The 27,752-nt window shown below is 48.0% G+C and overlaps 12 protein-coding genes and 1 non-coding gene across 13 annotated transcripts; 7 read left to right on the top strand and 6 right to left on the bottom strand.

The window, feature by feature from the left end:
• The first annotated feature begins 146 nt into the window (after nt 1–146).
• Nucleotides 147–2,235, top strand: BABINDRAFT_159853 (transcription factor TFIIIC subunit). Its single transcript, XM_019127922.1, has one exon. The coding sequence runs from the start codon at nt 189–191 to the stop codon at nt 1,986–1,988; it is 1,800 nt and encodes a 599-aa protein (XP_018986909.1). The 5' UTR covers nt 147–188; the 3' UTR covers nt 1,989–2,235.
• A 297-nt stretch (nt 2,236–2,532) lies between these two features.
• BABINDRAFT_t99 lies at nt 2,533–2,615 on the bottom strand. Its single transcript has one exon. It is a non-coding gene; the product is annotated as a tRNA-Lys (tRNA).
• Nucleotides 2,616–3,498: 883 nt separating this feature from the next.
• On the top strand, nt 3,499–4,310 carry ERP5 (Erp5p). The gene is made up of 3 exons (XM_019132293.1): nt 3,499–3,641; nt 3,696–3,778; nt 3,822–4,310. The coding sequence occupies exons 1-3, from the start codon at nt 3,509–3,511 to the stop codon at nt 4,254–4,256; spliced, it is 651 nt and encodes a 216-aa protein (XP_018986910.1). The 5' UTR covers nt 3,499–3,508; the 3' UTR covers nt 4,257–4,310.
• A 225-nt stretch (nt 4,311–4,535) lies between these two features.
• Nucleotides 4,536–6,161, top strand: UBA4 (Uba4p). Its single transcript, XM_019127923.1, has one exon. The coding sequence runs from the start codon at nt 4,552–4,554 to the stop codon at nt 5,851–5,853; it is 1,302 nt and encodes a 433-aa protein (XP_018986911.1). The 5' UTR covers nt 4,536–4,551; the 3' UTR covers nt 5,854–6,161.
• A 299-nt stretch (nt 6,162–6,460) lies between these two features.
• Nucleotides 6,461–8,583, bottom strand: BABINDRAFT_58071 (TLD domain-containing protein; the record flags this gene model as incomplete). Its single annotated transcript, XM_019132294.1, has 3 exons — nt 8,433–8,583; nt 8,330–8,385; nt 6,461–7,955 (listed from the first exon to the last, which is right to left on the bottom strand). Exons 1-3 carry the CDS (start codon nt 8,547–8,549, stop codon nt 6,461–6,463), a joined length of 1,668 nt encoding a protein of 555 aa, XP_018986912.1. The 5' UTR covers nt 8,550–8,583.
• Nucleotides 8,584–9,166: 583 nt separating this feature from the next.
• BABINDRAFT_159857 (pre-rRNA-processing protein ESF1) lies at nt 9,167–11,138 on the top strand. Its single transcript, XM_019127924.1, has one exon. It carries the CDS (start codon nt 9,173–9,175, stop codon nt 11,099–11,101), a length of 1,929 nt encoding a protein of 642 aa, XP_018986913.1. The 5' UTR covers nt 9,167–9,172; the 3' UTR covers nt 11,102–11,138.
• A 205-nt stretch (nt 11,139–11,343) lies between these two features.
• Nucleotides 11,344–12,866, bottom strand: BABINDRAFT_159858 (protein kinase). Its single transcript, XM_019127925.1, has one exon. It carries the CDS (start codon nt 12,843–12,845, stop codon nt 11,358–11,360), a length of 1,488 nt encoding a protein of 495 aa, XP_018986914.1. The 5' UTR covers nt 12,846–12,866; the 3' UTR covers nt 11,344–11,357.
• A 602-nt stretch (nt 12,867–13,468) lies between these two features.
• Nucleotides 13,469–14,172, top strand: BABINDRAFT_6267 (uncharacterized protein; the record flags this gene model as incomplete). Its single annotated transcript, XM_019132392.1, has 2 exons — nt 13,469–13,492; nt 13,540–14,172. 2 exons carry the CDS (start codon nt 13,469–13,471, stop codon nt 14,170–14,172), a joined length of 657 nt encoding a protein of 218 aa, XP_018986915.1.
• Nucleotides 14,173–16,082: 1,910 nt separating this feature from the next.
• LSC1 (succinate--CoA ligase (GDP-forming) subunit alpha) lies at nt 16,083–17,458 on the top strand. Its single transcript, XM_019127926.1, has one exon. It carries the CDS (start codon nt 16,206–16,208, stop codon nt 17,172–17,174), a length of 969 nt encoding a protein of 322 aa, XP_018986916.1. The 5' UTR covers nt 16,083–16,205; the 3' UTR covers nt 17,175–17,458.
• A 355-nt stretch (nt 17,459–17,813) lies between these two features.
• On the top strand, nt 17,814–20,662 carry ARP8 (Arp8p). Its single transcript, XM_019127927.1, has one exon. It carries the CDS (start codon nt 17,913–17,915, stop codon nt 20,460–20,462), a length of 2,550 nt encoding a protein of 849 aa, XP_018986917.1. The 5' UTR covers nt 17,814–17,912; the 3' UTR covers nt 20,463–20,662.
• Nucleotides 20,524–24,873, bottom strand: BABINDRAFT_170332 (uncharacterized protein; the record flags this gene model as incomplete). The annotated part of the gene is made up of 4 exons (XM_019130727.1): nt 20,524–20,566; nt 20,944–21,566; nt 24,064–24,674; nt 24,753–24,873. The coding sequence occupies 4 exons, from the start codon at nt 24,871–24,873 to the stop codon at nt 20,524–20,526; spliced, it is 1,398 nt and encodes a 465-aa protein (XP_018986918.1).
• A 387-nt stretch (nt 24,874–25,260) lies between these two features.
• BABINDRAFT_109105 (uncharacterized protein) lies at nt 25,261–25,790 on the bottom strand. Its single transcript, XM_019126808.1, has one exon. The coding sequence runs from the start codon at nt 25,610–25,612 to the stop codon at nt 25,337–25,339; it is 276 nt and encodes a 91-aa protein (XP_018986919.1). The 5' UTR covers nt 25,613–25,790; the 3' UTR covers nt 25,261–25,336.
• A 178-nt stretch (nt 25,791–25,968) lies between these two features.
• On the bottom strand, nt 25,969–27,231 carry BABINDRAFT_6272 (uncharacterized protein; the record flags this gene model as incomplete). The annotated part of the gene is made up of 1 exon (XM_019132394.1): nt 25,969–27,231. One exon carries the CDS (start codon nt 27,229–27,231, stop codon nt 25,969–25,971), a length of 1,263 nt encoding a protein of 420 aa, XP_018986920.1.
• Between the last annotated feature and the right edge of the window lie 521 nt (nt 27,232–27,752).

Consider the following 27,752-nt stretch of genomic DNA (forward strand, 5'->3'; position numbering starts at 1 on the left):
CTAAACATGTCGAGGAAAAGTGATTACGTATATACGCCAAGCCTGTCCTATCACAGGACTAACACATACAGCTCCCCCATACCCATCAACCTATCCTGCATGCACCTTCCCTATCCGGAAAAAGACATCAAATCACTTATAGCTCAATTCATCAAAACACCATCTCACACTTTTCTCACATACGTACAATGGCACGCCCGCGCAGAAACCGCACAGCTGTGAACTATTCTCTGGCAGGTGCCACGGATGACTATTCTTCCGACGAGTTTGACCCCACGAATCACGACGACGACGATGATGATGAGATGGACGACGAGATTCCTGACGAACTTGAGCCCGACGACGAGCAGGATGAGGAGGAAGAGGAGATTAGGCCCAGAATAAAACAGCGCGCACGGCCCAAGCCCATTGGAAAGGTGAGCTTGGTGTCGTACATCGCGCCCGATACGACGGCACTCGCGGCGCGCAAGGTCACCAAGACGGTGGCCGCGAAGCCGCGCGCAAAGACACAGGAGACGATCCGTAACCGCATGCTCGTATCTTTTGGCAGCAACCGTGAGAAATTGGCGCATGTGACGGAGTTGCGTGTGGACTGGGAACGCATCATGTTTGGCGTGGACGACTCGTTATGCGCCGCGCCCGCGCCGTGGGGCGCCGCGGAGTTCCAAGATGCTACACTTGAACCGATCACTGCCGAGGAGGTGCGTGCACGCATATCATTAAAGGGCGAAATACAAGTAGGGGTTAATCTGGGTGCGCCGGTGGGAATAACTACCGAGGCCGCGGTTCCGTTCCCGCAAGAGGTGGCGGACCAGGAGCGGGAGGGGGTGTTTGTGTATGCGGGGGGAATGGTGACGGAGTTAAGTTGGAGGGAGACTATAAGCGACACACATGCAAATAGCGTCAATGGCGTGAGCTCTACAAGCCCTGCTTACCTTGCTGTCGCGGTCACCGACATCACCTCCCCTGTTGATCCCCGTCTTGCCAGCAACCACGCTCACTCCTACACATCCGCGCTCCGGATTTACCGCCATGATAGCACCGGAATTGTGCTCCACCTGTCATACCTACTCGAATACGGTGCGGTATGGAACCTCCGATGGGTACGCACCGTGCGCGCGGGCCTCGGTGTGCTCGCGTTCGCCTGTAAAGACGGGTGTGTGCGATTCCTCAAGCTTCCCGACACTCCCGGTCACTTCCACGTCAGATCCCCCTCTCTTGAAATCTCCCTTCCCGACCAGCTTCTCACCAGCTTCGACTTGTTTACAGACAAACTTATTGCAGGTACGAACCGCGGGTACCTATGTGAGTTTCCATTCACCGGAACTGCATCATCCTTCGCATACCCCCTCCATACAGAGCTCGTGCACAGCGTGACGTGCGCGACGAACGCGTACGCGAACGAGCTTGTACTCTCGCTGGCGATGGACTTGAACACGTCGCTCGTGGACTTGCGCGATATCCGCGCCAGTAACGTGGTGATGCGGATGAAGCTCCTTCAGGCTTCCGCTGCGTACGTGCCGCAGCTCCACGCATTTGTAATCACCGAGGGTGCGTACCCTGTACGTGTATTCTCTGAGCGGATCTCAGTACCCGGCTCGGTGCTCATGAAGCATGACAGCTCCGCATCGTGCGTCGCGGCGTCTGCACGCCATCCCATGACGCTCTCAGGCGGTGCGGATGGCTGTGTGAAGATCACCAATGTGTTGCGCAAGCTTATGAACAAGAAAAAGTCCCCGGCGGACTTGTACCAGGTGTTGAACTTGTGGCGCGTTGAGTACGCCGCCGCGCGTGACGTGTTCCGTGTGGACCTGGCGTTCACGACCGAGACGGTCAAGAACGGCGAGGTTGCAACCTCCGCACCCGTCTACCCGCACGCCGTCAATGTGTCGAGTATCTCCTGGAACCAAAGCCCAGGAGCTGCTGCGTGGTACGCTGTCGCCTTCAGCTCCGGGTTGATCATCGTCGAGCGCTTGACCAGAAAGTAGGTAGTAATCAGAGGCTGCCTACATAGTTATGTTAGTGTTGATTGATCAAACGCAAATACGACAAGAAAAATAGGCTACAAGGAAACTACTCAGATAAAGGGAAAGGTGATGTTAAAGAAACAGGAGGGTTGGGTATTTAAATATTGGTGTAAATTTGTTTCATGGTGTATTTCTTTGATCGATCAGCCGATATCGTACAAAATGTATCGTACATCCACCTTTCATATGGTCCTTTAGGATAATGAGGTTTTAATTCTAGTATGTTTACAGTTATAGCTTTACCCACTTGTATACGTGGTCGGATTATATGGGTTCGGTAAAATTTATTACGAAGAGAAGGAGAGGAGCTAGCAGAATGGGGTCTGGGTAAAAATCACCCTAGGTCCATCTTCTCTATGCCATTCACCGTACCTCATTTCTGAAAACCCCCGATTCGGCCCGTGATTCATGTTAATATATCTAGTCCGACCCGATATAAGGTGATTTTTATTGAACTGGTGCGAGTCTTGGATTGCTAGTTGGGGGAGATTCATAAAAAAATCAGAACCCGACGCGGGGGTCGAACCCGCAACCTTGTGATCGCGTACTGCTAAGAGTCACACGCTCTACCGATTGAGCTAGCCAGGCGCTTGATAATTTACACTGGCATTCCGTCTGGACCTGCCTGACCTGTCGTTCTGACCAATATTTTATGACTGTTTCTGTAGTTTACCAGTAACTATCAACTGAGAGAGACTCTAATGGTTCACCTGGAGTTTCCAAAATAAAGGCCATTTTCTAACTAGAACAAAACCCGTATACGATGGTAATCTACGCTTATATATATTTATATAAATCTCTTTAGAGTTCAAAAATCGATAGGGCAGGCGAGATATTATCCAAAAATATTGGAGAACCAAGGCGTAATTATATTTCTATTCTGGCATGCTCTATACGAACATTATATCTTTGTAGAGATACATAGAAGAGAGACTGCTCCCTAGCTTATGCGTACATCAATTAGTAGATAAACAATGGGCATGAACATATGCCCGTTTTATGTTTTCCAAAATACGTGGATACCTAAGCAGTCGATGGTCTTTTAATTTACCAACTAGTCAAAAGTGAATATACATTTTAATACTCAATCTATATCACGTATACCATCTGATCGAGGATCTACGGTGTATGGCACGGCAGGACATGGACCGATGATGCACATGCATCTTGTCAGTAGACCAAGGGCTTGTAACATAATCAAACGTAGATAAATGGCTTCTTGGTTCGCGCAGGAGAAAATACAAGGTGCTAATATGTTTTTTCTCTTTAGTATCATTAACTAAAGTTCTCCTAGTTTCTCATATTTTCATGTCCAATTTCAATCGTTATCCAAGGGATATGTCTAAATCCAGACGCGTCATGTTCAGTTTAGTCTCGCAGCCGACCGATCATCCTGCACCTCCAAAAACGTACATCAATTTTTTATATCTCGTGTTTCACATATGCACAAAAGCTTTTACCACAAACAGTAGCTACATCTTATGTTAACGCTATCCAGGCTATTGGTAGTTCTTCTCGCTTCTATCTACGTGGCGAATGCCTTGCACTTTTACTTGAACACGGGAGAGTCGAAGTGTTTCTTCGAGGACTTGCCTTACGGCACTTTCGTTGTTGGTATGTTTTGGCAAAGATAGGAATCACCTTCTGAATCTCGCTAACCTTTTCCAGGGAAACTAAACGCCGAGGAGGTGGACCCAACAACGGTCGAATATTCCGCACCATCCTACCTCAAAATCGCCGTAACTGTGGATGTACGTACTTTCGTCTTTTAATATCGCCCTTACTAACCTATAGGAAACGTTCGACAGCCACCGCGTAGTAGCCCAGAAGATCACCCCCAACGGGGAGTTTACATTCACCGTGCTCGATGACGGTGAGCACAAGTTCTGTGTCACACCGGTCCACGATAAGGGCCACGGGAAAAAGGCCAAAACCCGAATCTTCTTCGACATGGCCTTTGATTCCACACATACTATCACCGGCAGCAAAGGTAAGACGGACCACCACTGGTTGACGGATCGTGTGAACGAGATGAACACCAAGTTAGAGCTGATACAGATGGAGCAGTTCAGCATCCGTGGGAAGGAAGCACAGTTCCGTAATACATCCGAGGCCGTCAACGCAAAGATCTTGCGCTATACGGTACTCCAGGTGCTCGTGTTGATGGCCACCGCAGGCTGGCAGTTACGCCATCTCAGGCGTTTCTTCCAGAAGCAAAAGGTGGTGTAGGAGGCTGTGTGTTTATTGCATATATTTCATGTATAAAACCAGTATAAATTAAGCATTGATATTATTGGAATGTAAAATACTTTTCCAACAGTCACAGCTAAAAACCCTCTTACAGCCAGGTTTTTAATCTATATAATAATAGCTTACCGCTATCGTTTAAGCATGCTTCGGTATTGTTAGCACGTCAACCTCGGGATCTGCGCCGCTTGAGCCGTGTATGCACATCTCAATCATAAAATTTTTATCTTCATAACCGCTTCTTCTAAGAAACCTTATACCCAACGATACAATCAGTATGGTGGATACAATCAGTATGGTGGACACAGTATCATACACTGAACAAATTAAAGCACTCAAGCGCGAAAATGAACAGTTGAAGCAGCAGTTGAATGCGCGAGTCGCTAAAGACGAGACACAAGTGGACGCCTTCTTCACGCTAGAGGAGTACCTGCGCTATGGACGACAGATGACCGTGCGCGAGCTCGGAATTTCCGGTCAGAGAAAACTTAAGACCGCTAGAGTGCTTGTAATTGGCGCTGGGGGCCTCGGGTGTCCTGCCTTGCTCTATCTCGCGGGCGCGGGCGTGGGGAAGCTCGGAATCGTGGACAACGACGTGGTTGACACTTCAAACCTCCATAGACAGGTGCTTCACTCGACTGAGAGAGTCGGACAGTTGAAGTGCGAATCTGCCAAGACGTATTTGCAGAAGCTAAACCCGTTTGTGGAGATCGAAACGTATCCTGTTCGCTTGCTCAACTCCAATTCCTTTGCCATCTTCCGGAATTACGAAGTGATTCTTGACTGCACAGACACTCCTATCACCCGCTACTTGATTTCCGATACAGCCACGCTATGTGGCCTTCCGGTTGTCTCCGGTTCAGGGCTCCGCACGGAGGGCCAATTATCCATCTTAAACTTTAACAACACAGGCCCGTGCTACCGCTGCTTCTACCCCCGTCCCCCTCCTCCGAATGCTGTCACGTCTTGCAGCGATGGTGGGGTTCTAGGCCCGGCAATTGGACTAGTCGGGGTGATGATGGCCCTCGAGACACTCAAGCTTGTCAGCGGAGCGTACACCCAGGATAACTTCAAGCCTTTCCTCACGGTATACGCGGGATATCCCACCCAGTCGCTCAGAACTTTCAATATGAGGGGTAGAAAGGCTGACTGTAAGGCTTGCAGCCTGCAGGCCTCCATCACCGAGAAGATGATCACGTCGGGCGAGATTAACTACACAGAGTTCTGTGGAAGGGTAAACTACAACGTGCTACAACCAGAGGAACGAGTGTCTGTAGAGGAGTTAGCGGAAGCGCTCAAGTCAGAAGTGACCTTGCTCGATGTGAGAGCCCCTGAGCAATTTGAAATATGCTCCTTGCCAAAGGCTACGCACATTTCTTTGGATGCCTTGGAGAAGATGTCCGTAGAAGAGTTGGTGCAACTCAAAGAACCGATCTATGTGGTGTGTCGTTTTGGTAATGATTCACAGTTGGCCACCAGACTTTTGAAGGAGAGGGCCGGCTTAAAGCGGGTATGGGATGTTAAGGGCGGTGTCTCCCGGTGGGCGGACGTTGTTGATCTGAAGTTTCCAAAGTACTAGAGACTCGCGAGTGAAAAATCCGATGCCATACAAAGTTGTCAGGGTATTAAAGTTTGGAGAAGATTACCTTTTGAAGTATTACACAGCAATGGGGAGACTTCAAATCTTGCGTGTGACTGGAGGTCTAAAGATTCGTCCTGGGTTGGAGGGTAGGCCATATGAGATATTCCAATTCTGATTAATTAATCTAGATCTTGAGAAGATAGCGTCTTGTTTATAAGCCTATTAATATAATGCTGCCCTCACACCCAGATGAATCTTTATCCATGCCATTACATATACTTAGTTTTGTCACATCGATAAATTAGAAATATACGAATTAGTATGTAAACTAAAGCCAAGCAATCTCTACCAGATATACGTGAATCAACATCGTGGCTGGTCAACATGTCTAGGACCGTCAACTCTAAGAAATAACAGTCACAAGGCTCGATAACATTCTGTCAATTATTCAATCAGCCAACAGGACTATTAACTAATGGTATAACATTTGGACAAAATATTGTACCCCGTCCTGACGAGTTGCAGACATTTAAGTAACACAAAAGATGGGCTGCTTGTCACCGGTATTTGGGTAGCTTATTACCGTTTTCAGGAAAGGTCCAACTTAAATGGACCCTCCACTGGAGTTGTGCTGTCCCACTAACCCTGTCATTTCCAAAAACGCTCGTTCTTCGCCCAAGTTCTTAATATTGATCTTTTGTCTCGCTTTTGCCTCCTTTTCCTCCCACTCCCATTGCTTGGCTTGCTCTTCCAACTCCTTCTTCCCCCCACAGCCCCAGACCTCCAAGTCGGTGATGGCAAAGCGGTCTTCCCATTCGGCTGGCTCGCCCCCGCTGTTGCCCAATGCTTTCCCTGGGTGGAAGGACCCGCCGAGACCCGCATGACGGAAGACCCCAAACTCCAAGCTTGGGTCTAAGGTGAGAGAAACGTTGCCAGGGGTATACTTTATAGTGTTATTTTTGACAACAGGCACGGGAGATCCAAACCCGATCCCACCGCCCAAAGTGCTAAAGTACACGTAGTTGGTGCCCACCAGCGAGGCTTCGTATAAGTCTTGCTTCGTGGAAAGTTGGAAAATAAGCGTAGAGCTGTCGCCAAAACAGTTTTTGTTCGACATTTTCCATGGCTGTTGCACTACCACACCAAAAATCAATCTGTCAGAGTCACCCTGCCATGGTAGGAGAGGCTTGTTCAAACGTGAGAGTGTCTCTTCGAAGGCCATATACCGCTTATTGGTGCTCGTGGCTGGGTTGATGCGTTTCCCCGCCACTATGAGAATGGAGGGTGCGTTCCATTTGAATACCTTGGATTCGAAGGACCGCATGGAAAAGCCTGAATCAGCAGCTACATACAACTTGCGCATCCGCGAGTAGACAAGATCTGGAGGGAGAAACGTGGCAAGTTGCGCGAGAGTGTGGGGGTTAATCAACTTGGTTTCCTCAGAAGTTTTCGCATCCATCGTCACGGTATCGACGTACAACAAGTGCTCAAATAACGCCTTCAAGGGATGAAACAAATTTGGCATCGAGTTTGTCATGGCATTGGCAAACCCTTCATAGGAAACTCCCTTGGTGGTGAAATTGGCGGGGGTGATGCTGGCATCCATGGTGAAGAGAAGTCTCATTGCGTGGGCTTCAAACAGCTTCCAGTTGCTGAAATTTGTGTGGTAGGCCTCAAAAGACTCGTGCGGGGCCACACGGGACAAAGTGAGGCACAATGTGATCAACTTGAGCAAATATGATGCTGGGATCTGCCAGGATTCCATGTCGATCGAGTCGAAAGATTCAACCACTGGAAGCGAGGACCAACTGAGCTTTCCCTCCACTGAAACCACCTTGTCTTCCAGGGTTGGATGCGGCTCCATGTTGAAGTAGCTGAGGGAGATGAAGAGCAACCGGGTGATGTCGTACTGTTTACTGATGACTTTTTGGTAGCGGTTGCTGTAGAAAAGAATTGCCTTGAAGAGGGTTGTAAGGGTGAGCCCTTCCGCAGTCATGGAGTCTCGTAAGAACGGAAACGAACCCATAACGCGAGCTGACTCGTACAATAGCTTCGTTGCCTCTTCCGGAACTGAGGTTGGAAGACCTAAAAGGGATAAACTAGGTGAATTAGTACGTTGCAAGGAGAAGGTTGCCCCGGGATGATACCCAGAGAGGTGGCTGCTAGAAGGCGTTTAGATCGTAGGCAAGAAGGTTTCAATATAGGATATATGAAACTGCCGGTCTGGGGGAAATTAACCTGATGCAGAAGAAATCATTGATGGCAGGGTGGCGTGAACGACTTCCCTAGTCGGACGGTTTTAATTCCCCAACAAACCATGCATGTTGATGCTGCAAAGAAACCTGTCTCTCTTCGTATTTGTTTTGTGATCTAGCGTCATAACAGGATACCTATCTGTAGTGGTACCCGTTTTTGGCTCATCGAGTGATGTCAAACCCCACAGGACAAGGGCGGTAAACCATGATATACATACAATTCATTCTCGGAAATCCGAGAGTTAGCGTCCAAATCGGCCGTTGTGAGTTTCTCCTGTCTTGTGTTAGTATTCAGTTTCGACGCTGTGTTTTTTTACTTACTTTGATGGAGTATAGCTCCAAGTCCGAGAACTGCCTTGAGGCTGAAGCGTCGAACATCGCTAAAACATTCTCCTTGGTGAACTTGGCAGATGTTGGTTGACTTATAGCGCCCCCCATTGTACGATGCGAGAATTTAGACGGTCAAAATAGCATTTATACATCCCGGCAAGATCATATTAAATGACTGAGCAACTAGACGCTCATCTCTGCCTTATCGCGAGTAGCCAGCGCACGACAGGGAGCATGAGCCGCACCATCTCCACCTTGGGTATGTGCAATAAATGGTAACAAGGCGGCAGTCCGTAATGCCAAACTACCGAAAGTTATGCCATTACTTTTCTTCAAGGGGCTATTGCTGTACCAATATACATAAGACCGTTAAATACTGACCTCCCTCGGGCTCCGGCGCACGGCAATGGCAGTAACGTTGAGCCGCACGGGTCTATTCTTTCTCCAAGTGATATTGTCACCCTATTTTCCATAACACTCAGCTAAAACGATTGTCGATTTTCTCCTATAATCTCCTCTCATAGCCAGTAAAATTAGAATGAAAATAAATACTCATCAGATCATGATAAAATCATCGTATCTCGCACTCTAATACCCTTCCGAGCTCTGAGGCTCATTGCGCTTGTTCATACACGACCGATGAGCTGGAGCCGCACCGCATTTTTTTTTTTGCTGAAAAATTTAAGTCTACAACTTTTAGTCTTCATTTCTCAGCACCATTCACACACAATATGGCCAAGGGTAACAAGGGCAAAGCCCCACACGACGAACCAAGACAAGCGATAACTACTGATGCCAGATTTGCCGGTGTGCATAGTGACCCGCGCTTCAAGTTGGCTCAGAAGAAGCACTTGAAGGTGAAGGTTGATGACCGTTTCACGAAGGAGGAGATGGATGGGTTCAAGGAGAAATCAAAGATCGACAGATACGGGAGAACTATTAACGCGGCGGATAATGACAAAAAAAGTGCGTTTGACAAGTACTATGAGGAAGCTGGGAAGCCTGACGAGTCCGAGTCTAAGTCAGACGAATCAGACGAATCAGATGCTGAATCAAGCGACGAATCCGGACCTGCTGAGAAGTTTGCTGAGGTTGAAAGTGAATCTGAAAGCGAGGCTGAGGAGGGTACTGTTGACAGAGCCAGAGGAACGGCTTTGTCGTCTGATGACGACTCCGACTCCTCCGACGCCTCTGACTCAGAAGCTGATTACGAATCCGAAATTGAGATCGAAGACAGCAAACCAGAAACCGGTGACCCCTCTACAACCTTCGCTGTGGTTAACATGGACTGGGACAATATCCGTTCTGTCGACCTCATGGCCACCTTTTCGTCGTTTGTACCACCCGGAGGAGTGATTGAGGCTGTCAGCATCTACCCGTCGCAGTACGGGAAGGAAAAGATGCAGAAAGAAGACACTGAAGGCCCGGCCAGAGACATGTTCAAGAGCAAGAAGAAAGTAGAGTCTGACTCGGACTCGGACTCGGATGATGACATGGAACAGGCGGCCAAGACGCTCTACGAAGAGGATGCTGGTGAGGACTACAACCACAAAAGCTTGCGTCGCTACCAGTTACAGCGCTTAAGGTACTATTACGCTGTGGTGAAGTGTAACAACGTGGCAACGGCCCAGAACATCTACGACAACGTGGATGGGACTGAGTATGAGTCGACGGCCAACATATTCGACTTGCGCTACGTGCCAGAGGGCATGGAGTTTGATGATGAAGCCCGCGATTCTTGTTCCAAAATTCCTGCTAATTACAAGCCAAATGACTTTATCACGGATGCATTGCAGCACTCCAAGGTTAAGTTGACCTGGGACGAGACCCCGGCAGAAAGAGTCAAGATGGCGAACAGGGCGTTCTCCCAGCGTGAGATTGACGAGATGGACTTCAAGGCGTACCTCGCAAGTGATTCTGAGGAATCGGAAGCCGAAGATGATATGAAGACAAAGTACCAAAACTTGTTGACCAAGTCTACTCAGATTGGCGACAAGAACATCTTTGACAAGGAAGATGATGCAGGTGAGGTTGATATGGAGATCACATTTACTCCAGGCCTTGATGAAAACGCCGAGACAAAGGAGGAAGTTGAAGAATCGACAATTGACGCTTACAGACGTAAAGAGAAGGAGCGCAGAAAGCGCAGATTGGAGAACATGAAGACACAAAAGGCTGAGGAAGTGGCCGAAAAGAAAACGGAAAAGAATGGGAAGAAGGGCAAGAAGGGCAAGAAGGCCCCAGAGGACGATGCTGCCGAGGCTAAGCGCGTTGCTGCGCTCGAATTATTGATGATGGGCGAGGACGAGGAAAAGACGGCGGAGCACTTCAGCATGAAGGAGATCGAAAAGGCAGAGAAGTTGAAGGGCAAGAAGGGCAAGAAGAATAAGGCCAAATTGGCAGCGTTGGAGTCTGTCCAGGATAACTTTAAGCCGGAGTTGAATGATCCGCGGTTTTCCGAGATCTTTGAAGGCCAAGACTTTGCGATTGATACCACAAAGCCAACGTTCAAAAAGACCGAAACCATGGGCAAGATCATGGAGGAGCGTTCCAAGCGTACTAAGGGTGGTAAATCAGCGAAGGTCGAGAAGCGTAAGGCGGAGGACGATGGTGAGTTGGATTCGTTGGTTGATAAAATCAAGCGCAAGAGCAGAAAATAAGTCAAAGATATGTATTATAGATGTGATTCACGCGAGAAGTGTAGGTCATGGACCGGGTAAAGGTTTAGTGGTTATCCAGAGGGGCTCATCTAGATATTTCACAGAAACAACCAAAAATTCAAAAGTTCTAAGCAAAAAAAAACTCCATATCGACCCTAAATGAACCACCAGTCTTAATAGCGAAAGACCAGGAAATGTAAGTAATGCCATATCTTCCTGTGACGACATTCTACAATAATTAATCATCATATAAATTCTATTTTCTCGATGCAGACTTGTTCACAAGTTTCTTCTTCAAATGCTTCTTCATCTTGGTCTTGCGCTTCTCCTGCTGGGCATCCTTCGTGGCCTTCTTTCTCTCCTTCTTGGCACCCTTGTCTTCGTTCTTTTTGCCCTTGTTCGAGGGCTCCCTTTCGACCCATGCCTTCCTTGGACTGGTATTTTCTTCATCACTTTCGTCGAAATCATCTTCCTCACTATCGTCTTCCGTCTCCTCTTTAAGCTCCCCATAGATAATCCCATCGGCATCGTCCACCAAACTCTTGAAGGTCCCCAATTTTCCCTCTGACATGTGGCCGAAATCTCTCTCCTCTAAGTGGTTCAACGAGCGTACCAAATGTACAGAACGGAACACCTCGTCGTCTTCATCCACAGCGGTACTGTCGCCCTTACGCGGCATCTGCTTGATATACTTCCTCATAGCGTCCTCATCCTCGTCGTTCACGTCCTGCAAGTGCTCCGTGATAAAGGAAAAAATGACCCTTTCTGAGAAAACGGCAGCGCCTCTCTGTCTGCCAAAGAAATCGTTGATGTTCTTAATGTCCATACGCAAGAAATCGAGCGACATCGGGTGTTCTGGTTCGACCGACTGTGAAACGTCGATGATGTAGAGCTGGCCCTCGTGCATCAAGGAGTTATACTCGGACAAGTCAGCGTGCACGAGACGGCACTTCTGGAACATACGGCGCATGTATATGAGCATGGTTTGGTAGATGGTCTCGATTTCATCTTCATTGGCAAACTCGTAGTCTCTTAACTTTGGGGATGCCTCCCCGTCGCCTCGTGTGAGGAATTCCATCACGAGCACGTGTGATCTCAAGTCGATGGGCTCGGGCACGGGGATTCCGTGGCTATGCAACCGCTTCAAGTTCCTGAACTCTTTCTCGGCCCAGATCTTGATCATTTTTCTCGGATTACTTTGGTTTCTGGAGTTTCTGAACCGGTATTCGCCGTCAACATAGCGCTCACGGTCCTTAAAGACCAAAATAGACGTCTTGTAGATCTTCACCGCGTATTCCTTCTCGCTTTCCGTGTTGACCCCGTGGTATACGTTCGCCTCTTTTCCCGTGGACAAGCACCCGTTGATGTGCGACAATACACCCTTGCGGATCAACTTTACCAAGAAATTGAGCGTGCGGGGATCCAAAACGTTCTCCACCGTCGCACGGTCCGACTTGTCTTTCTTCTTCTTCTCCTGCTTTACGAGCATCTCGCCCGTCTTGATGCGATCTCCGTACTTTGCGAGAATTTGCGCCTTGTCCTGTGGTGATTTAGACAGTGCCGCCGAAAGAGTCTTGCCTGAGCCACTGACACCGCCAGTCTGCCCCTGTGCTGCCTGCGAGTTGGTCGGACGGTTCGTAGCATAGTCACCGTCGTCGAGGTCGGAAAGCGAGGAGTAGTCCGAGTCGTCAGAAAACTCATCTGCAAACGTCAACTCTTCCATGTGTTGGGTAATCTCAGACATGATAGATATAGTTGGATGAAAGGGATAACTGGAGAAGAGTATCTGGATATATGGAGGTGAAAAAAAAATAATAAAAAATATCCCTCCTGCAGGGAATCTCATCGGTCACGTGTAAACCTGAACAGATGGGGCACCCTATGTACCATTTTGCTTTGACATAATATATTCCTTTGAATCTTTGGCAGTGGTAATATTATAAATGTCAAAATTGTCTTTTTATGGATAAAATCAAAGGAATGACATGGGCGGTATTAGCGGTAAGGTTACATTGGGTTGCAAACAATCGAAGGTATTGCTGTGTTACATATCACGACTGGTAAGAAACTCCTGTCTTTCTGTAGTTGTTATTGCTCTTCAGTGAATTTGGCAACATTGTCACTTTATGACTGTTTTCATCTTACTCTATGTATGCTATTTTTGTAACAATTTGCAAACTACAAAATTTCTATCCAGATCACGTACCTCATGGGAAAAGAAATTAATCCTGCACCAATCTGCATCTGATTTTCTGGCCTGGTTTGGCGTCAAGCCTGAATCTGCTTCTTGTAACACATACTTTTGCGTAGATCAACCTGGGTGTTAGGCAGGCTTGATATACCTCCACGTTCTATACTACACAAAATATGGCCCGTTTAGTCCTTCCAAAAGTATGTACCCAGCCATAGTCTTGCTAACTACAACTAACACCTCATAGACATTCTTGGGCTTACCGCTTTACATCGGGGTGGAGACCGTTCTTGGGTTTGCTGCCCTTAACAAAGCCTCCGGTTTCTACGGTATCATCTCCATCTTTACCGGACACCCAATTGGTTTCTTGCAGGCTATATTCAACATCTGCTCCATCCTCATGTTTCCTATTTACATAATGGGCTTGAAGGCCATTACCCGGTTGCATCCGGAGTCTCGTGTCAATGTCACCGGTCGTCTGGCTCTCGTGACCTTGACCTACCTCTTTGATTCCGCCCTCAGTGTCTTGTTTACATTGTACTTTGCCCATTTTTGGTTTGCAAACGAAGACACACAGGCGACTCACCCTGTTACTGACTCTACGACGGACACCTCTCAGTCCGCAACCCCAGCGTACGAATTGTTCTTGACTGTTTCCACCACAGTCATCTTAAATGCGGCCAGATTCTACTTCAGTTTGGTAATGTTGTCCTACACCAAGGGCCTCACCAAGGTTGCCCGTTCCCAGGGCCGGCGCAAGGAGAGAAAGCTCAGCGGGAAATTCCCACCGGCCGATGAAGCTAAGTGGTATGCTGAGAGATTTTACCAGATGGAAGACAAGTCCTTGGATGTTATCCAGAATGTGTTCAAGTACGTTTAAAAATGCATGAAAGTGGAATCATTTAAACGTTGGGCCATAAAGAGTGACTTGAAACCCCAATGTGAAAGTTGGATGTGTATTTTAGAATAATAAATTAATGATTAATATGGAAGAAGACATGTGTAAACTACGGGCGTGTGGTATAGAGCCACCCTACTAGTCCGACCTCACGATGATTGATTTCTGATTTTAACTAACCGGTGTGGTTTCTTGTTTTACGAAATCCACCCGCATGGGGCGGTGTAGTGTGGCCGTTGGTCAATTTCGCCCCAGCTCCTCCTTTTTACTATTCACTCTAAGGAAGCATAGATGAGTTACGGATGCCGGAGTATATAAACAACAAGCTTCGGGGGTGTACCATGAATAAGAATTAGCACGTGCTGAGAGGTATGGGGTCAGAGACAAGATGGCTATTTTTCTGAGTATACTATCGACAAGGTTCCGCAGTTCGGCAAAGTTCTCTGGCCTCGGAGTATTGCCGCGTGCCAGCCGACGACTCTTTCGGAAAAATACTGACAAAAGTATGCCGCCGGCATTGTACTCGCGCTCGGCTCGCTTCCCCTCTCCCTCTACTGCGATATCGGCGTTTATTGTTTCTCCTTAGATCGCACGGAGATACGAGCCCGGCGTTGGAGACTTACACGTGATAGTTTAACGAATAATGCGCACGATACAATCTTCAATAGGACTCGGGCTATAATGTCCACGGGTTTTATATCATACATTCTCTCTTCTGGCTTGTTGGGCGAGAAAGTAGGGGTCGGTGAGATTATGTACAGCTCAATATATATCCTTGCCCGTAAAGCTCCAATGGAACGTTTCGCCGGGATTTCTGTGGGGGAAGTATGCATGAGTTTGGCCATGCTAGTTGTACCGAAGTTATCGGAAAATGCTTTACGCCACTTATCAGGTTTGATAGGGGCCACGGGTAGGTATTTCGTAACGTAAAAACTAATAGCATTGATCCTGCCGCCTTGTCAGTATCGACACGTCATGTCTTTAGGGCTATTCACCGAGTGAAGCGGGTGCCATAATCATGAATTGCACAGACCCTGCTCGGGATTAAAACGAGGCTGCACAACCGTATTAAATTAACCTTTACTGTCACTGTTTACTATACTTTATCGGCGTTTGACTGGTAGATCCCATCAATGATGAGTTTATGACTATTTATATTGTTTATATTAGTACACTAGAAAATCCAGACCGGTGTCAGAGACTCTGTGCAAACGAGTTTTCAAGCGATAGTTCCGTGTCCAAGCACCCGGGATTCATAACGTCTGGTGAAAAGCATTTAAAATAGATAAGTTGACTTCTTACCTCGGTTTATTGAGGAAACACGCGTGGCGTCTCGAAACGGATTATACGCGAGAATGGGTCTGACTCCGAAGATTTGGTTAGATGCAATTTAACGGGTGGGCTTTTTCACGACGATTTTATCACTAGATCGGGTATATTTACCCATAGTGCAAGACCTTATATTTTTCAGGGAATGAAACGGGCAGTTTCTACGATCCACAGATCAAAGATACACCTAGAGCGTCTTGGTTCATCCGGTGAACAGTACGATTAGTTCTGGAAGGTTGTTAACGCGCGTAAGCCTGAAATCCGTCGCCCGTCTCACTAAAAACTCGATATAAGCATAAGAGCGACTAGCAATCAAGCCTTTAAACCGTTCATACTTACTATAATAACCCCATATATGAACCAAATCCGTTTGGGCTTACTGATTCCACGACCAACAGTGAAGCGATGCACCTCGCAGTAGTCCGTTTCCCTCGGAGCCGCGCCGCGCCTCGGGCACTTCTAGCCCGTAGCATACACGTCAACACTATGTGGTGCAAAGTCCCGGGCTCTAACCTGCGTGCAGGAAAACACATGCAGCGGGGGGAGAACTCGGGTCTCAAGGAGGGGAGCGCACCACGTACTTTTTCTGTAGCTGACAACACGCTTGAAAAGTCAATTCAAATCAGTAAAGATTCCTCTTTCTTCCCCCTTCTTTTCTCTTTCTCCATCAACATACTCCACACAACATGTTATCCCGCCAAGTCCGTTCTTTCTCTACCACTGCTAGAGCCTCCAGCTACGCCGACACCATCAAAAACTTGAAGGTTAACGCCGACACCAAGGTCATCTACCAGGGTTTTACCGGTAAGCAGGGTACTTTCCATGCCCAGCAGGCCATCGACTACGGCACCAAGGTTGTCGGCGGTACCAACCCAAAGAAGGCCGGTCAATTGCACTTGGGCAAGCCAGTCTTTGCGACCGTCGCTGAGGCCATGAAGGCCACCGGCGCCACTGCGACCGGTATCTTTGTTCCACCAAGCATCGCCGCCGCCGCCATCGAGGAAGCCATCGAGGCCGAAATCGACTTGGCTGTTGCCATCACCGAAGGTATCCCACAGTCCGACATGCTCCGTATTGCCCAGATCTTGAAGACCCAGTCCAAGACCCGTCTCGTGGGGCCAAACTGCCCAGGTTTGATTGCGCCAGATCAGTGTAAGATCGGTATCATGCCTTCCAGTATTCACCAGAGAGGTAGAATCGGTGTTGTGTCCCGTTCCGGTACCTTGACCTACGAAGCAGTTGCTCAAACCACCAAGGTCGGCTTGGGTCAGTCCCTTGTTATCGGTATGGGTGGTGATCCATTCCCAGGTACCAACTTCATCGATGCCTTGACCTTGTTCTTGAACGACCCAGAGACTGAAGGGATCATCCTTATCGGTGAAATCGGTGGTACCGCCGAAGAAGAGGCCGCCGAATTCTTGAAGCAGCACAACTTGACCAGAGCCGTTCCAAAGCCGGTTGTTTCCTTCATTGCCGGTGTCTCTGCTCCTCCAGGTAGAAGAATGGGCCACGCTGGTGCCATTGTCGCTGGTGGTAAGGGTGACGCCAAATCCAAGATCGCTGCTTTGCAAGCTGCCGGTGTTGTGGTCGAGCCATCTCCAGCCAGATTGGGTAACGCCTTGTACAAGGAGTTCGAAACCAGAGGGTTGTTGTAATGCTGGTAAGCACTGACTTGTTCTTCACTTGTTTAACCCCTTCAAAATTCTAATATATTACGAAAATACCGCGTGTAAGCACCGAGCCGGAACGCAGTCCGGAGTGTAGTGTCAATTCTGGTTCGAGAGGGGTATCGTCCTTAGAAAGCGCAGGACTCTTACCAGTGTACCACCGATGCGTTCAGTACTCTCGGTTTAGACTGTCATGGTATTAGTGATAAATTTAGCCCGTTTCCACGCTGGATCTCCGTCGGACACCTTGCTTAAAAAGCCCAGGATAGCTGCGCATGCCACCCGTAAGGTGTACCCGATTGGTTTGATTTAGGGAATCCCAGTCAATCTGCTGGGTCTTACTGAAGGCTGGATATTAGGCTCAGTCTTCTCGGGAGTGTCCGACTGGAACAATTGCCCAGCTCTACTTCTAGTAGCCAGATACGTCGGCCATCAAAGCCTCTTGTATAATCTCTGTCACGTGACTTTCATCACTTCGATTTCACGCGTTTGAGCTCAAAACCTCAAAGATCCGGCGGATAAAGCAAGAGGGAAAAGTTAGAGGCGCCGAAACCAGTAAATCACGTTTTGCTGTATTGCGAGTGCCAGACCATTTGCTTGACATCTCATTATCAGTCTCCAAAGCTCCTGGCTAAATTTTAGGCAGTGCCATTCATTAGGATCATTGTCATCACAAACCATTTGTCGCTACTCCACCAACCCTCCAACCATCCAAGCTCAGCAACCATGGCCGAACCCCGTGAACCGATCTACGACCAGTCTTCACCGCCGCCAGCCTCATCTGTCATCAACTCCCGCGACTCGTCGCCCGTCCGCGGAGACGACGATGACCAGCCTGAAGAAGAATCTACCAAGAGAAAGGGCGAGGAGGAATCTGACGCGCTGAAGAAGCGAAAGGGCCCGGCGCCCGGCGGTAAAGTAAGTGCCGAGATCCTCCAGCGCCGTAAAGAGGGCCGCCTTAAGGCTGCGGCTAACATGGCTGCTCGTCTCGAGGAGCTGGGGATCCAGAGGCAAGATAAGGTCAACGATGTGGCACAGTCGCTCATCAGGCCCATCTCCCTCATCAACCAGAAGAACTACTTCACCGACTACCTCAAACGTGATGAGCAGGTGTTGTTTGTGCGCAAGATCAGAGAAGAGAGAACCGCAAAGAGCTCCGGCACCGCCAAGCCCAAGCAGAAAGAATTCGATATCGACAACTTTGACTTGAACGACTTGGTCAAGGATGATGAGGAAGACGAAGAGGATGAGGATGAGGATGACGACGAGATTGATGGAAAGTCTACAGAGGCGCTCAAATTAGAGAAATCCGGGGCTAGAACCATTGTCATTCACCCGGGAACGGCTAATTTCCGCATCGGATTGGCCACTGACGTGTACCCTAAAACTATCCCCACCGTTATTGCTGTTGCCAGCTCCCAGAAAGGTGAGAATGAAGGAATGCCGACCCCACACCGCACGTTACAGCCAGACGGTGAGATCTTTATTGACGAAGAATTCAAGGACGTAAAGAAGCAGGTGTCGAAGGATTTCCGCGAACGAATGCGCTATTACAAGCGCCGTATCTTGCCCAACTCCCACGAACAGGTTACCAATTACAACAAAAAGCAGCAACACCCTGAAGATATCCCGGACCACAATGATCCTCACAAGATCGAATGGCTCACCGAGGCGTCATTGACCCTGCAAAACTACATCGTCGGACTGGACGCCTTGAAACTAGCCACATACGACCGCTTTCAGCTCCGTTATCCGTTGGCAAGTGGCAATTTCAACAACGACGATAGTCAGTACCAGTCCAAGGAAGAGGTCTTGGGTGACTTGCAGCTCATCTTGCGCTCCGCGCTTGCCCTGGAGTTAGATATCGGTGCCTCGCAGACCTCTGAGACCGGCGAAACCGTCGCTACTCCTTTCCTGCAATACTCCATCTTGCTCTTGATCCCCGATTTGTATGACAAAACCTACTGCGAGGCCTGGGTGTCGTTACTCATGCAGATGCTGTTCAAACAGGTTGCCGTCATCCAGGAGGCTGTTGCGGCTACATTCGGCGCCGGGGTCCTGTCGGCCTGTGTGATCGACATTGGCGCCAAAACCACCAAGATTTCCTGTGTAGATGAAGGGATGATCCATGCAGATTCGCGTATCCGTTTGGACTATGGGTCTGCCAATATCACCGAGCTGTTTGTGAAGATGTTACTTCAATCGCACTTTCCGTTCCAGGATATCGACTTGCGCAATCCTGCGCACTGGGAATTTGCGGACCAGGTGAAACAAAAGTTTGTCACCTTTCTGGACGGTGACATTGCCGTACAGTTGTACAATTTCTACAGACGTGTCCCGAGCAAACAAGCTGCCAAGTTGGAATTCAAGGTGTTTGATGAGGTCATGTTGGCCCCTATGGGCTTGTTTTTTCCTGAGCTCTTTCAGATTGCCGGTAAAAATACCCGCGGGGCTAGCTTGTTCCCCGTTTCGACGGATCAGTACACGCTGAAGCCAAATAACCCGTATTCCAAGGCACAGGAGACTTTGCTTGCGGGAGCTCCGTACGCGGAGTCGACTGAGGATGTGATTTTGGCGAAACTCACGGAGAGGGACGGTCCTGTGGCGTATGCCAAGCCAAAGCCGGCCCACACGGCGAATGTAAACACCTCGAAGTTGTTGACTCCGCTCGAGAAAGCCATCATTGAGTCCATCACCAACGCCTGCAAAGGCGATTTGAACAAGTTTAGGAAGATGTACGAAAATTTGATGCTTGTGGGTGGTGGGGCTAAGATCAGTGGTTTCGATTTCATTCTCACTGACAGAATCAACATCTGGAGACCACGCTTGTTGAGCTCCTCTGCATTGTCCGAAATATTGCTGTACGTTACCGCGGAACAGGATAAACGGACAGCAAGGGTTGCTGAAAAGAAAAAGCTCAGAGAAGAAAAAAAGAAGATCAAGGATGATAAGGAAAAGAAGGTTAAGGGGGAGGTTAAGGTGGAAAAGGCTGACAACGATGACGAAGAGAACCCGGAGGTGGTGGAAGATGACGAAGAGGATGAGGATGAATTGAAACTCGATTTCGATTTAATAGAAGAGATGCTTGAGGCTGGTACGACGTTGCCGGTGGATGTGTTGGCCCCTCCAAAGGATATTGACCCTCAGATTTTGTCCTGGAAGGGTGGTAGTGTGTATTCCCGTTTGAAGATTATATCTGAAATGTGGATCACCAGAGAGGAATGGGATATGTTTGGCGGAAGATGTTTGCACTACAAGAGTTTATTCCACTATTAAAGGATACTACTCTAGCTATTTTTTCGTCATCGCACTTCCATTGATGGCTCTTGGTCGCAGCTTAGGCAAGAATAGACTTTTCCTGAGTATGACCTTTACAAGCCCTGGTACATGCGTATTGAGTTGTCAATTATTTGGTATATATCATTATTCGTGTTAGCGTTAATTGAGCAAATACTTGAATAAAGGTTAAGAAACTGTCCAGGAGTAAGGTTAAGGTTACATCGTATTCTCGGCGGGAATTTTCCATGTTGTCATTCTAAGATATCTCCAGTTGGATATGTTTCCCCTCTGGGGTAACCTAGTAATAAGCGTATGCTAATTCAAAGCATCTGCTCTAATTTTTTAGGGTATACAGTGTAAAAGCTAGGCTAACGCAAAATACTTCTAGACCAACTTCTTGCTTCTAGCAAAGATCTTGGTGAACGGTTTGCCGAACAGCACGGTCAAACGGTACTCTTCCCCATCGTCTGGCTCCGACCCTTCTTCGGTCAACTCATCCCTCGCTACAAGCCACGCCCTCAAGGTCCACAAACTCAAAGCTGCTCCAAAGTAGCAACAACCGACAAAGATGGACACGGAACGGTACTGTGTAGGGTCGGATACCATTCCAGCGGGCGGGTCAGTTTTCAAGGACATTCCGATCACTGGCGAGACAATCGAGGCAATCCCCAAGAAAAACCAAACCATTCCAAAAAATACTGGAAAGATCTTTAACCCAGAAATACGTGCGAGGACTGTAGCGCAGGATGTGTAGATGGAACCCATAATCCCACCTTCGATGAACGCAAAAGCGATTGCAGTGCCGTAATTACGGCACGGGATCCACATCGCAAGTGCGAAAATACCAGTGAGAATGTGTACAATAATGTTGACGGTAACGACACCGTACTTGTCAGCGATGATCCCAATAACCGGGCGAATGAAGAAACCTCCGGCCGAAGTCATGGCAGAGACAACAGAGCCCTGACTCGAGGTGAAGCCAAGCGAGTGAGTGAAATCGGCCAACGTGTACTTGATAACCACGTAGCCAAACATGGTGAAGGTGACCCAAAGGACAGACATCCAGAAACCAAAACAGCTCAAGGCGGAGGCATCGAAAATCTTGGTCTCACCTCTCACGGCGACATTCTTTCTTTCTCTGATCAAGGCAATCGCAACGCACAGAGTAACAAAACACATGATCCCTTGCACTCTCAAAGCCCATTTATAGGTGTATTTTTGCATGATATTGGACATGGCCAAGTTGTACATGACGCCACCCGCACCGGACCCAGCAGCGGCGATACCCCCAGCAAGCGATCTGTACTTTCTGAACCACTGCGGTACCAACGCCGTTGCGGGAATAAATATCATGGTCATACCGAACCCTAGCATAACACCCTGGGTCATCAAAAACTGCCACAAACTCACGGACCACGAACCCATTAAGTTGGCTGCGAACTGGAGGACGGCACCGATGAGCATAACGGTTCTGACACCGACCTTGCCATGTAACCAGGTAATCAACGGGGAACAAGCAATACCCAACCCGATAGCTAGTCCACCGATAAGACCGTACAACTCGTTGGAGGAGGTGAAAAGCTTAGTACGCATGTAGTAGGCGAGGTAAATACCGTATGCAGAGTTGGAACCCCAGGTGCTGACGTCGATAAGGAACACCGAAAGAACGATAACCCAACCATAGCCGCCATCTGGGATTTCAAACTGGTCGCCATAGACTGGACCATCGGGGCTAAGGGCTTCAGAGGTCTCGATATGCTGTTCTTCCTTGTCGGAGGTGTGAGAGATTTCCCTGCTGTTGCCCCATTGTGTAGTGGACATTGAAAGAGATATACGGAATCTGAACTAGAGATGCAGGAGTATGGTCAGGCAAAGAAAGGCATTCGTGAATATATATACGATTTGGATTTCTCCATCTTAGACGTGAGGTGAAAAATAGATTGGTATGGAGATGAGCAGCATCTGCATAAACGTTTTTGGCAGCTAAATGCATATTATATACTCTGTATGGCCATCTAACGATTTAAACGCATAAAATATGCGATTCTAAAGCTGCGTGGTGGGGCTGAAATCGTGGGACCATCTCGCATACATGACTCCTCGGAACACACTCGATCTGGCCAGGGTACGGCATGTACATGGATAATGGTCTTCATAAACGGTGACGAAGTACTACCGGCTCTTAAACTTTCGGCCGACATCGTAAATCCCAAGTATACCCGGAAAGAGACTCTGCCGTAAGTTAAGAATGCCCCCCCTTGCATGGTGGCTTAGCATAACACAGCTACAGTCGGGAAACAAGCTTTGGTATGTATACTAAAATACCTATCATCTTGGTGCTGTAAAAGTGTAGTTGAATGTGGATTAAGTTCTAAGGAAAAGAGTAATGTGAAATAAAATAATGCGAGAGAAAGAAGAATGTGAGAGGATTTGGCCTAGTGTGTACTCCACTCTAGACGTCTCAATGTTGGTCTGCCTAATAACTTTATCAATGCCGTTAAATTCATATTTTTGTTCTAAGTTCAAGTGGAAACATTTCGTATGTAGCAATCTCATTTCAAGTACTAACCTCCCCGCCTCTAACTCAAGGAAATATATATGCTATCAATCTCTGGCAGGGACCTACGACCATTGAACTAATCTGACGATCATAACCTTTGCTAGTCTAACTCTATGTATACAAGTGGAGAGAACGTGTCTTTCGATACCCGTCTAAAATAACGCAAATATTACATAGAGCAATATAGAAATTAGTACCAGCGTTCCGCTGAGTAATCTGAAACGAGTATATGGTGATGCTTAAAATAAATACCAACACTCAGTGTTTCAATCTAAAAAATGCCAGTACCGATGCAATTAGTGGGCACGGAAAATTAAATAGCTAAACTAACTTGGATCCCATGCTGAAGAGTTTTCTCATGGTAGCCGCAGGCAGCACTCTGACGAGGAACTCCTCGCCGTTATCAGACTCAGAGCCAACGCCAGACATTTCATCTCTGGCTACGATCCACGCACGCAACACCCACAAACTCAAAGCTGAACCAATGTAGCAACAGCCGGCAAAGATTGCCACGTTTCGGTACTGTTCGGGGTCAACAAGTAACCCTGCTGGTAGCGCGCTCTTCAATTTAATTCCGATGACTGGGGAGGCTATGCAAGCCACCCCTAGAAAAAGCCATACCATCCCAAAAAAGACTGGAAATGTTTTAAGACCACAGATGCGTGCAATGATCGAGGCGATGGAGGGCCAAATACTGCCCATGAGCCCACCCTGGATAAACCCAAAAGCAATGGCAGTGGCATAATTCCGAGCAGGAATCCACATCGCAAGGGAAAAGATCCCTACAAGCAAATTCGCAACGATATTAACGGTAACCACCCCAAAGCGGTCAGAAAGACCACCCACCAACGGTCTGATGAAAAGCGCACCAGTGGAGATCATAGCAGAGACAACCGAGGCCTGGTGGGTGGAGTAGCCTAACGATTTGGTGAAATCTGCCATGTTGTACATCAAAACGACATAACCAAACATGGTGAAGATAACCCAGAGCACCGTGACCCAGAACCCAAAACTCTTCGCAACGGTCACGTCATACACCTGGAATTTTCCCTTGCCGGTGACGGTGCTGCGCACTCTGATCAAGGAAATGGCTACGCAAACTGTGGAAAAACACATGATTCCCTGGGTCCGCAAGGCCCATTTGTACGTGTATTTCTGCATGATTTGGGACATGGATAGATTATACATAATGCCGCCGGCACCGGAGCCGGAAGCAGCGAGACCACCGGCGAGTGTGCGTTTCTTCTTGAACCACTGCGGAAGGAGTGCCATCGCGGGCATTGCTAACATCGCCATGCCAAACCCCGCGAGCAAGCCCTGGGTGAGAAAGATTTGCCAGAGATGCACTGACCAGCTCGCCATCAAGTTAGACCCAAGCTGGAGGAAGGCCCCGATGATCATTACGGGTCTGATGCCGATTTTTCCCGTCAAGTAGGTAAATACGGGCGAGAAAGTAACCCCGGAGCCGATTGCAAGTCCTCCGATGAGAGCGTATAGCTCGGCAGAGTCAGTGAAGAGCTCCGTTCGAAGGTAGAACGCGAGATAGATGGCGAACCCCGAATTAGCGCCCCACGTGCTAACGTTGATGAGGAAAATCGCAAGAACTATAACCCACCCGTAGCCTCCATTAGGGATGTCAAACTGGTTCTCTAGCTTCTCGTCATCCGGCGTGTCAGAGTAGTCCTGGCGCTCCTCGTCGGACGGCACCTGCGAGTCAGGGGACTCACTCTTTGAATTTTTGTGTGGCAGGTGCATCGTGTGTACCCGGGAAGGAATGCTATAAGAGAGTGTACTAGACTGGCGTCTATTTTTTGAGTGTTTGGATGAATCATCTGCGTTAATATGCATTTTAGACCCGTAACTTATGGAGACGCTGACTAATATGTAGCTCGGCCCTGCAGGGTACGGGCCGAAAAATTCTTACATCGGCACGGTTGGCCCGAGACCGGAGCACTGATGACTACATCGCACTTGGGAAGGACAGTGGAAGTTCCGTGAAAAAAACAAGCCCAGGAACTTTATTATTCAAAGGTCGCACAAGTTTATTGCTGTATCTAGAAATCTTCAGCGCTGGAGTGAAGCTCTTCTTTCCTTACTGGCATTGGAAAATTAGGTTGTCGCATCGGTCCACCGGGTATACGGAAGGGAGGGATATATAGTGAGAAAATTCGATATTGGCCAAACGTCACTAATTGGCTCTTTTATTCCTTTGTTGAGTCTTTTAATCCAACTAGAGTGTAGTGTACTCTCGAAAGTCTCCTCTCAGACATCTTCCTCGAGGTACCTTCTGCACGCTTCGCCCGAACCCTACTTATTTGCTGTTGGAAAAGCAATTACCTTTAGCCGTCCGTTCAATTGCATTTATTAACCACGGATGAATATAGGCCCCTTTATTATGCCTGGTGTACTGTGTATATTGGTGACTCGGATTGGTCATTAGTTCCGAGATACCCACCATCCCGCATTCTACAGCCGAAATTCTGCACTCCGCACTGAAAAGACTTGTGCCTTCACGTAGTGAAAAGAATTCATACCGTACTTCCAATAGGTGAGATATGCTTGAGGCGACAAAAAAAAAGTCAATCATATATAAGCAGTAATTGAGACACTACCTCCCGCCAAAGGGGAGCAACCTCTGCTAAACGTAACTAAGCCGAGGACAGATATCGAAGGTCATTAAGGGCACAATTGGCTACTTTGACAACTGAGGAAAAGTAGGGCATCAATCCTTTGTATAACTGGTCGACCTTTGCCTGAGTTTCCTCTTTCAATTGAATTACCGCTTCCATACCAACGCTTCTGTCTGTTTTTATTGGGCCTTGAAGGTACCGGGTATGTACTTTAAATGGATCTATAGATAATGATTCTGAAATATAATCCTTAATCACGAGCTCTTAGCCAGAAGAAAAAAAACTTCAGTGAGAATGCTGTGTCTCTGACTGTCTAAACAAGCTTGCTACCTTTTGCAAACAACCTCCTTATGGTATTCCGTGCGGGAACTCTGATGAAAAACTCGTTCCCATTATCGGATTCGGACTCTGCTCCAGATAGCTCATCCCGGGCGATAATCCACGCACGCAACACCCACAAACTCAAGGCGGACCCGATGTAGCAACAGCCGACAAAGATCGCCACATTTCGATACTGATCTGGGTCAACGAGCAACCCTGCTGGTAGCTCACTCTTCAATCTGATCCCGATGACAGGAGAGGCCATGCAAGCCATCCCTAAGAAAACCCACACCATGCTGAAGAACACGTTGAATTTTCTGAGTCCACCAATCCTTGCCACAATTACACCCACCGAGAACCACAGCGATCCCATCAATCCACCCACTACTAGCCCAAAGATGAGAGCAGTGGCGTAGTTTCGACAAGGAATCCACATCGCAAGCGCGAAAACCCCCACCACAAAGTGCACAACCATGTTCACCGTTGTCACTCCAAACATATCGGAGCATATACCCACGCAAGGACGGAAGACTAAGGCCCCAAGTGAAACCATTGCCGCTACCACCGATGCCTGATGCGAAGAATACCCCAAGGATTTAGTAAAATCAGCCAAGTTGTACATCAAAACAACATAGCCAAACATCGCAAGGATAATCCAGAGAATCACGAGCCACGCCCCAAAGTTTCGAGCTACCTGCGCATCAAACAACCTCAACTCTGGTTTGACAGCAGTTCTAACTCGGATGAGTGAAATGGCAATGCACACCGTGACAAAGCACATGATGCCCTGGGCGCGCAACGCCCATCTGTAGCTGAACTCCTCCACAATCTTCGACATTGCTAGGTTATAGACAATACCGCCGGCCCCACTTCCGGCTCCTCCTATCCCAGAGGCTAGTGTTCGGCGCTTCTTAAACCATTGCGGAGTGATGGTCATCGCCGGCATCGCCACCAACGCGAGAGAAAATCCCCCTAAAACCCCCTGAGAAAGAACGATCTGCCACAAGTTCACCAGCCAGCTCGCACATAGGTTTGTTGCGAGCTGGAGGAAGGCCCCAATGGTCATGACGGTTCTAATACCAAAGACACCACAGAGGTAAGTAATTACGGGGGAGAAAATCACCCCAAGACCCACGGCACATCCACCTATAAGCGCATAGAGCTCGACGGAATCGGTAAAGAGCTTAGTTTCAAGGTAGTACGCGAGGTAAATTGCAAAGCCCGAATTAGCACCCCACGTACTAAAAGCAATCATGAAAACGGCTCCCACAATTACCCATCCATAGCCCCCATCAGGAATGTCTATAGCTTCGGTTTTAGCCTGCGCCTCAAGGTCTTTATCAGAATGAAGAAAGTTGTGGGAAAGTGATGAATGTGAGGCAAACAGCGCAGCAGGATCATGTGTGAGTTGAACGGGGATATCTGGAGATGACAGCATCTTTTTGGACCCTAATTTGTATGCAAGTGTCAGTGGTATCGAGGCTTGCTATAATGACGATCCCGGAACCTCAAGCCTATATAAGCTATAAATGGATATTATAGCCCTCACGATGCAATTATAATGTAGTAAATGCTTCAAGGTTTCTGAATATGAGAAAATGTATGGGTTATCCGGTTAAGCAAGCAATTTGTAAGCGCGCGGATAATGAGTCACGACTTGTCTCTCAGAGATCAGGATAAACGAAAATATGACCCACCCTAATTCGTTTTCCAGGGTGAGTTGGATATAGAGGTCTTACTGTATCGGTTTATGACCTCTGGTTCGTTGCAGTACAA

The sequence above is a fragment of the Babjeviella inositovora genome (genome assembly GCF_001661335.1).
Source record: "Babjeviella inositovora NRRL Y-12698 unplaced genomic scaffold BABINscaffold_2, whole genome shotgun sequence".
In the NCBI taxonomy this organism is placed as follows: domain Eukaryota; kingdom Fungi; phylum Ascomycota; class Pichiomycetes; order Serinales; genus Babjeviella; species Babjeviella inositovora.

Coding starts and splice junctions, on each gene's coding strand:
- BABINDRAFT_159853 (XM_019127922.1), top strand. CDS start 189: ATGGCACGCCCGCGCAGAAACCGCACAGCTGTGAACTATTCTCTGGCA.
- ERP5 (XM_019132293.1), top strand. CDS start 3,509: ATGTTAACGCTATCCAGGCTATTGGTAGTTCTTCTCGCTTCTATCTAC. Junction 3,642..3,695: donor TTACGGCACTTTCGTTGTTG/GTATGTTTTGGC, acceptor AACCTTTTCCAG/GGAAACTAAACGCCGAGGAG. Junction 3,779..3,821: donor AAATCGCCGTAACTGTGGAT/GTACGTACTTTC, acceptor ACTAACCTATAG/GAAACGTTCGACAGCCACCG.
- UBA4 (XM_019127923.1), top strand. CDS start 4,552: ATGGTGGATACAATCAGTATGGTGGACACAGTATCATACACTGAACAA.
- BABINDRAFT_159857 (XM_019127924.1), top strand. CDS start 9,173: ATGGCCAAGGGTAACAAGGGCAAAGCCCCACACGACGAACCAAGACAA.
- BABINDRAFT_159858 (XM_019127925.1), bottom strand. CDS start 12,845: ATGTCTGAGATTACCCAACACATGGAAGAGTTGACGTTTGCAGATGAG.
- LSC1 (XM_019127926.1), top strand. CDS start 16,206: ATGTTATCCCGCCAAGTCCGTTCTTTCTCTACCACTGCTAGAGCCTCC.
- ARP8 (XM_019127927.1), top strand. CDS start 17,913: ATGGCCGAACCCCGTGAACCGATCTACGACCAGTCTTCACCGCCGCCA.
- BABINDRAFT_109105 (XM_019126808.1), bottom strand. CDS start 25,612: ATGATTGACTTTTTTTTTGTCGCCTCAAGCATATCTCACCTATTGGAA.